Below are 8,559 nucleotides of genomic sequence, written 5' to 3' on the forward strand. Positions count from 1 at the left end.
ATACAGCCACACAACTTCTCTTTGCACCTTCGATCCATCTGCTCAACAAACCTGATGAAAATGTAGGCTACATCATAACTTAAATATGACACAACTTCATTAGAATTTAACAGATTCTATATAGGCCAAAACACTGAAAAATAATAAATTCAGAGCAGTATAAAAATGTATTTATTTTATGGCACACACACACACACACACACACACACACACACACACACACACACACGCACACACGCCCAAACACACAAGAAATTTTGAGCAATAGAGTTTAAGAGAATGACTGGTTCAAATGTGCCTTCCTACCAGCTGATCCTCCCACACTCAATTTTCACTCAGGCTTTAAATGGATGTAAAACAGATTAGTTCAGCAATTTTTAATTATTTTCAACATTGACTAATTTGTCAGTGATTTTTCAATTAATGGAGTTACTATTTTTAAATGAAGTGATTATTTGTTTAAACTATATGTCATTTAAAAGATATTCAGTGTACAATGATAGAAAAATGAGAAAAGGAGAAAAGCCTCATACTTGAGCAGATAATGCACCTGAAATAACTTGAAGAATCAGTCAATTACATAACTTAATGATTTAATTTTCGATCAGCACTAAAACACAATTCAGAAAGGAAAATTAAATTTTCATAAACACTGATAGAAATTTAATTTCATAGAATATCTCTATGTGTACAATTAGACTGATTATCAGTCAGTTTTAATGTGGTAGAAACATCATCAATTATTTCAACTCCACAAAAAAAGCCAAGACATTTTTCTTGCACGCTATTATTAAATGACTACAGTAACTTTGACAGCATATTTAAGAAAAACTCTGCGATACAGTTCAGCTCTGGGGTGTAATATGAGCTGCAGAGATCAAAGTAAGATATAGTGATTCGAGAGTTCCTCATTTTCAAGTCTTGTTGTGCAGGCTTTTTTAAAACATAACTTCACCTCTGAGGAACTTGACTTCTTTACAGACATCAAGAAAACGTAAGTCATGACTTCAATATGGCAAAACTAACTATTAAAACTGAACATGAAGACAATATGATTTTCTCCAGACATACATTTTAATTCATAACTTTAAATATACTCCTCTGAGTATATTATGTACCTAAAACAAAGGCAGGCTTCAAAACAGTTTGAACATAATGTTCATCAAATGTCTCTCACTTTGTTGCATATCACTTCCCATTTTCATCTCTTTTTTCATTTCATGCTCTGCATCTTGTTAAGTATAACAGATGTTTTTCCGTATGTCATGAATGTTTTTTTCCATTCTATTTCATAAATGTTTCATATTTAAATTGCTGTACATTTATCTCTATGTTAGGATTAGATGGCAACATTGGCCTTCTCTTGAAACTCACCATGACCACAGTTACTAAATTAATCTTTCAATATGTCACATCAGCACTTGTAAACTAATATTTACAGTGTTCATTTTAAAAGCAGTAATGTACCAGTGTTTTCTCCAGTGAGTGAACAATTAGTTTGCTGTATCATAAAGTTTCATAATCTGCTTAACCACTAAATTTAAATTCATGAGATTCAGAATTGAGAATTTTAAGAGTCCAAAAAAAATGCTCTGTGGAAAAACTTCAATATGGTGGATATTTATTTCCTTTAAAGCTACTGAAGATCAGTAATATATAAATGTAAATTATTTTTCTATGACCAACTTGCTGTCATTCATTTTCACACAGAACAGCACAGCAAACATCTATACACTAACCAATGATTCAAAATGTGAAAATGTTCATTTCATCCCTGTGTCTCCAGACTCCATCTCTCCAAACAAAGATGGTTCGAGCTCTGAATCTCCTTCTCACTGGCTGTCTGCTGCAAGGTGGGTCGAAATTCATTCACATCTAAAATTGGCAGCTATTTTATAAGAAACTGAATTTAATGAATTTTTTACTGTTAGTTCTGCATCTAAAAATCACTCTGAAATCAAAGCAAGGTATAGCTTCATTCATTAACTTGTGTTGTTGTTGATAAACTGTATTGCCAAGATTTCAGAAGGCAGCAGTAGAGCATTAAAACTGCCTTGCTGTGATAAAGTATTTCCTTGTTTTGTTTTTCAGGTGCCCTGTGTAGGAAATTTGAGGTGTTCATGCCAGAAACTATAAAGGTTCTGAGTGGATCCTGTGTGACCATCCCCTGCTCCTTTGACATAAAGGATGAATATGACAAAAACTTAGACCACACATGTAAAGCTATATGGAATAAGAACAAAGAAATCATATTTGATAGCAGCACTCCACAACAAGGTACCATCAAGGGAAATTTGACAGGAAGTTTACTAAACAAAGACTGCAGCACAACGCTCAATAACATGCGTCCTAATTACAACGGCAACTATTGGTTTAGACTGGAGTGTAACAATGGTCTGAAAATGACTTTTCCGAATAAACCACTAAAAATTCATGTCACAGGTAGGTTTGATACCAATCTACTCCTGTAGAGCTGCTTTGACCTCATTGTATTTACTGCAGCTTGCAAATCAAATGGTGAAGCTTAAAAAAATGTATGTAGTGACTAATGTAGTGTTCAAATGTGCCTTTGAATCAGCTGATCCTCCCACACTAGCTCTGACTCCGTCCACACTGAAAGGGAAGGAGGGAACCTCAGTGAATTTGACATGCTCTGCTCCAGCTCCCTGTCTGTCTCATCCACCAGCTCTGGCATGGACCCCCAGCCTGGGTCACAGTCAGGAGACACTGCAGCAGAATGAGGACAAAACTAAAATCATAACCTCTGTTCTGACCTTCACTGCCTCTCACCTCCATCATGGAAAGGAAATCTCCTGCACTGCTGCATACAACAAACAAGACGGCAGCACTGGAAAATCTGTTAGCAGCAGTGTAACAGCTGATATTTCATGTGAGTTGTTTCCTCCTTTGTCAAATTGTTTCATTACAACTGACTTGATCTATTGATTCAGTTTAAAGTCTAATTCATCAGTTATAAACAGGAACATAATACATGCACATAATACCCAGCAGAATTGTTCCTCCCAGACTTGGGTTACATTACTAATGATTTTATGTGGACACAGTAATTTAATTTAACACACCAGATTTAAAAACTTGAAATACAGAGAGATTTACCTGGTGGTGATAGGCTTAATCAGCATTTTGTGAACTTGTTTGATAAGGGCTTGAATGTAACAGACGTTCATATGTAAAAGTCCCGCACTCCAGCTCTAAAAGTTCTAAAGTCAGTGGCTCGTTTTTCTGCAAGGCTGAAAATAATCTTGGAGTTGGACAATCCAACAACAGTCAAAATGATGTTCAATGTATGTATCATGTATCTGAATATATTTCTATCTGAATAGGACCTTGTCTGATTTTACCACTATTATGCACTTTGTTGGCCATTTTAGGTCACCTACCTATCGATTTTTATTTATTTTTGGACTTAATGAGTTGACAAGAACAACATTATTAGCTTTGGTCTTTGTGAGGCTAAACCATTTCCATAGCAGACACAAATTGAGTATAGACCCTGCATTAATGACATGCATGCAAATTTACAGGTGGGAGGACGTGCAGAAACATACAAGCAATAAGTCTAGCTGTTGTTGTTTACTGTAACCCCTGTGAAATTCTAGTATCATGTTGGTTAACATGACTTGACTCTAAAGCTTTACTAGGACAAATGCTGTATAGGAACAGATATCAGAAAATGCAATGTAACACTAACCAATAACATGAATTATTCATATAACATACTATTCATTATCCGTGTTTCAGATTTGCCCCAAGACATCACAGTGTCAGTCAGTCTCTCTGGTTCAGCACCAGAGGACAGCAATGTGAAACTGACATGCAGTAGTAAATCATGGGGACTGGAAGTTTTTTAAAGATTAAAGCTCCTAAAGCTTCTTTTTTCTGCAAGGCTGAAAATGATCTTGGAGCTGGACGATCCAACAACAGTCAAATAGATATTCAATGTATGTATCACATGATTCAAAAGTTTTATGTTATGTAAAGCCAGGCTTATTTATTCATTATGTAAATTGATTTACAAATTCTACAATTAATATATGAATATGTCCATTAAATGTTTTATTTAGTTTTTTTATAGATCTCTTAATTTGATATACTTAATCATAGATTAATTTATAAATTATATAAATCAATCTCTTACAAGTTACAAGGGCTACAATGGGAATCATCATTCCACTCAAAATCAAGATCACAATTTTCTCCCACGATTCTTAAGGACAGTATTTTTCTAAGAAAATATAAATAAATATAAATAATAAATATAATAAATAAATAATAATAAATATAAATATGATCATTGGCCACCGGTAAAGGACACACTGCTTTTTACTTAAAACAGACAGCTCAACTTCTCGTTAACTCTTTAGAACACTTTTCTATTGTGTTTAAAAAATAAGAAAAAGTGTAACTAATAAACAGCTCACCTGTGGCCAGACATAGCTTGTGCTCCAAAACATGGAAGCCTAGTCCAGATATGAAGAGAGACTGTTTTCACCGTAGGGCTGGGCAGTATATCGAATTAATTTGATTCATTCATGTTGTTTTTGCACAATGTGTAAAATGTCTACAATGTGATGAGTTATTGCTATATACAAAGAGGTTATTTTTAGTCAAACGTAGATGGTAGCTGGCTACATTAGCTGTTTTAAGTCACAACATTCCTGTTAACTGTGACGTGATTAGTTACACTACATCACGTAGGTCTATTGGAGGACTCGCAGTATCTACACGACACAACCATTTTAGTACATGACACACTCAGTTTGCAGGACAGTCGTGATTCAAGGTGGCTAGTTGTCTCTGGCTATCTCGTAGTGAATTTAATGCTCACATCTACAAGAGGGACAGACTGAAAATGACTCTTCACACTGGTTTATCTCAGTTTGTGTTTGTTGAGGAGGTATCATCTCTGGTAACAAGAGTTGAAACACTGGGATTCAACTGACCAGTTTCCAGTTTCTTCTTAGCAGACTGCAGATATCAGGCTGATGTCTAGAAACACAAACAGTAGCAGATCAATTAGTGAGTGGACTTTTCTGCCCTGTCTGTGCTGAAACTGATTATTAAAGTTGATGCCAGTGCTCTACTTAGTTGAAGCATCTGGTACTGACAGTCTATAGCTGTATGGGATAACCTGTCTTTTATGTATAATGATGACAGCCTTGCAGGTGGTGCAGGTCTTTCATTATTCCTGCACAACTATGTGAAAAAATATGATGTTTCAATCCTGTATTTTGTAGGCAAACAAAAATCAAGAAACAAAACTTGATTAAAATTATGAAGTGTGAACCCAAGCTTAAAAAAAACAACAAAAGTCAAGATTTTATAGTTTGGCCATATTGCCCAGCCCATATTTCACAGTATTTCACTGCACTGAGTAGCATTTCTTTAGCAAAGCATTAATCTCTTGTTTTGCAATGGTGACCAGAACCATATCTGTGACTGAGTTTAGGTGATGAGTCATAGCCTCTGTAGTCCTTTTATGCTAAGTGGGATGTTTAAGACTTAGAGCGACATGCATTTTCTGCCTACATTTTCCTAGACTTTTTAAGACATTTCAGGTGGTTGTACAAATTTGTGATGGTACTTTTGGTTGAAAAGTAATGTTCTTTCCTTGCTAATACAAACAGAATGGTTGTCACATAAAATGAGATAACAGAAGCCTGAATCAAAATTGTGATAATATTTCAATTAATAGTGTGGCCTACTAGTTACAAGTTAACCCACTTGTAAAACTAACCTAACCCTGGCTACAATCAGTGTCTTAATTCCTGGTGTACAGGGTTATGGTATTAGCACAATGATGCCCCCCAGGGTGTCCCAACAAGAAAATTATGGACTTGGAGAAAACAGCCCTTTGCTTTGACTAATAACACCCTCACCTGTAACTACCAGTACGTCTTGTAATTTATTTTTGTAAACTTGATTAAACATGACTTCACTTGACTCTTAACTTGTCTTTTATACTTTCATTGCAGTTGCTCCAAAGATCCTACCCTCATCTGATTGTGCCAAATCTACAGGCCAGATCAACTGTTCCTGTGAGAGTATGGGAAACCCCTCTCCCAAGTTACGTTGGTATTTGGATGGGTTACCTGTCAATACCTCTGACAAGTTTACTATCAGCATTAATCTTGTGAATGGCACAGCTCTGGTGAGAAGCATCATTATTGTGAATAAACCACAGAAGAAGGATCTTTCCAACTTGGTCTGTCATAGCACCAACTCTCTGGGATCTGCCAGTCAAAAATTTAGTGTCCACAGTGCTGAGCATCATGAAGGTGTGTGTTTAGCAGTTTTTTAAAAAATGACTGAAACCAAATTACATTAGAGAGACTTTTGATTAATATGTAAATGAGCCCACACAAATGTTTCTTGGATTTTTTTTTTCTTTAAAGGTGCAGTGTGTAGGATTTAGTGGCGTCTAGCAGTGAGGTTGCAGATTAGAACAATCTGAATAAGCCGACCCCCTCCAAACATGTAGGAGAACCTACAGTGGCTATGAGACTCATGAAAAACATAAAAGGTCCTATCTAGAACCAGTGCTTGATTTGTCCATTCTGGGCTACTGTAGAAACATGGCAGTGCAACATGACGGGCTCTGTGGAAAAGGACCCGCTCCCTATGTAGATATAAAGGGCTCATTCTAAGCTAACGAAAACACAATTCTTATTTTCAGGTGATTATACACTAAGTAAAACATACTTATGAGTACTACATTATATTTCTGCCAATTCCTTTCTGCTAGTTGGTTCTAAGTTCTACTCACTGCACCTTTAATACCAACAACTTATGCATATGGTATGCCTCTTTCCTGAAAAAAGAAAGAGGTATATATAAGGAAGTAGTAATAAAAAATACTTTTTTTATTGCCAAGCTCAATTCTTCATATAATATGTCTAAACATTAACCAGTAAAATGAATTATTTCTATATCCTAAACTCCCATTCAACTGATGCAAATCTTTGTGTATCTCCTGTCTCCTTATTGTACAATAATATTTTTTAATCTTCAACTCAGCAATGTTTTGTGTATTATTTTATATGTCTGTTTAGTGTTTTCAGACAATTTCCACAACAGGGATTTGTAGTGTAAACACAACAGTTAATGATGGATATGATCTATATTATTTTGCGTCTTCTGACATATCATTATGGACCTTTTTTTACAGTCCTTCCCTGGGCTGTTGCTGGTGTATCTCTGACTGGGAATGTCTTCTGCATCATCTACATGATGTTGCTTTGGTATGTTGATACAATTTTCTGATATCAATATACATTTATGATATTTAAGCTATATAGTAAATATTTTAGGAATGAGAATTTTACATGACTTCCTCTGTCTTTTCTTAAAAGCAAAGCAAGAAAGAATGTGAAGCCAAATGAAGAGGACAGAACTTACATGTCATTGGATAGAAGAGACATGTCTCCAGAGTATGATGTTATAGGCCAAACTCCACGCTGATGATGGCCTCTGGCTGAAACAGTTTCTGTCGTTTCTGTTCACAGTAAAAAACAATAAGTAGATGGATCAGTGAGTGCCAGTGTTTTGTTTTGTTTCATCACTACTGTGCACCTGATACTCTACTCAAGATTTGGAGCTGTGAGCTGTGCGCCACTTTTTAATAGGCCAAACTTCAAAATGACTGTTCTGATTTCTCTTTGTCATTCTCTTTTATACTACATCCAGAAATACTATTTAAAATTTCCACTTGTTTAGATCAGCTTTTCATGATGATTATTCGCAACATGGTGTGGGTAAAATGACATGAACAAGTACACAATGCAAAGCAAAACAGCACTGCAATAGATACTTCGATTCAGGAGGTTTCAGTGAAATTACTGTTGAAACTGAATTGCAGAAGTTTACTGTATGGTCATCTTTAGTCACAAGTGTATGTGTCCACATTATTGTGTAGTGCAGGTCTGTGCTATCGTTAAGTTTGTATTAATACCTGCCTTAAATGTTCTTATGGATGCTCTTCAATCATGTTCATGTGTTTTCATTAATTGTTGTTGTTGTATTTCCAAACTTTTAAAGATGAATGTGATGTTTCTTTAGTTGTTGCATTTTTATGTCTAGCAAATTAGTAAATTGTGGCGTGACCTCTATTTCTATTATTCTGTGATTCTGCTGTTAATTATCTAGGGTAAATTGGTTGAGCATTTGACAATGTTACTGTGTACAATGTGTCACAATAAATGCTAATTCTGCTGGCCATCATGGCTTCTCAAGCTATTATTTCCTGCTGTTTGTTTTCAAAGATCACCTGGACAATTTAAGACTACAGCTCTCAGATGAGTTTTGAAAAGTCTTCATTACCACCTAATAAGTCCATTTGTTGTTGTTTCACAACTGCTAGATGTCACATGGCCGATGTCAGTAATTGCAATATATTTCTCAGGTCTCAAAGGACATGAGGACCTATCTTTTTGTTATATTATAATTATTTTCAGGTACTGTACATGTATTCATATCTATAACTGAGATTGTATGGTGTATTGTGTAAACTCAGGCATGTTGGCAGTAATTGACTTGGTA

At 35.4% G+C, this 8,559-nt stretch overlaps 1 protein-coding gene across 1 annotated transcript; it reads left to right on the forward strand.

Moving 5' to 3' along the window:
* The first annotated feature begins 771 nt into the window (after positions 1-771).
* LOC137190571 (myelin-associated glycoprotein-like) lies at positions 772-8,227 on the forward strand. Its single transcript, XM_067600120.1, has 7 exons — positions 772-994; positions 1,787-1,853; positions 2,092-2,442; positions 2,579-2,890; positions 5,997-6,299; positions 7,190-7,262; positions 7,374-8,227. Exons 2-7 carry the CDS (start codon positions 1,808-1,810, stop codon positions 7,480-7,482), a joined length of 1,194 nt encoding a protein of 397 aa, XP_067456221.1. The 5' UTR covers positions 772-994; positions 1,787-1,807; the 3' UTR covers positions 7,483-8,227.
* Positions 8,228-8,559: the final 332 nt, after the last annotated feature.

The sequence above is a fragment of the Thunnus thynnus genome, chromosome 10, assembly GCF_963924715.1.
Source record: "Thunnus thynnus chromosome 10, fThuThy2.1, whole genome shotgun sequence".
Taxonomy (NCBI): domain Eukaryota; kingdom Metazoa; phylum Chordata; class Actinopteri; order Scombriformes; family Scombridae; genus Thunnus; species Thunnus thynnus.

Excerpts from the sequence above, each read along its gene's own strand:
- LOC137190571 (XM_067600120.1), top strand. The coding sequence starts at position 1,808 with ATGGTTCGAGCTCTGAATCTCCTTCTCACTGGCTGTCTGCTGCAAG. Across the intron at positions 2,891-5,996 it reads TGTAACAGCTGATATTTCAT|TTGCTCCAAAGATCCTACCC; the intron begins GTGAGTTGTTTC and ends CTTTCATTGCAG. Across the intron at positions 6,300-7,189 it reads CAGTGCTGAGCATCATGAAG|TCCTTCCCTGGGCTGTTGCT; the intron begins GTGTGTGTTTAG and ends CTTTTTTTACAG.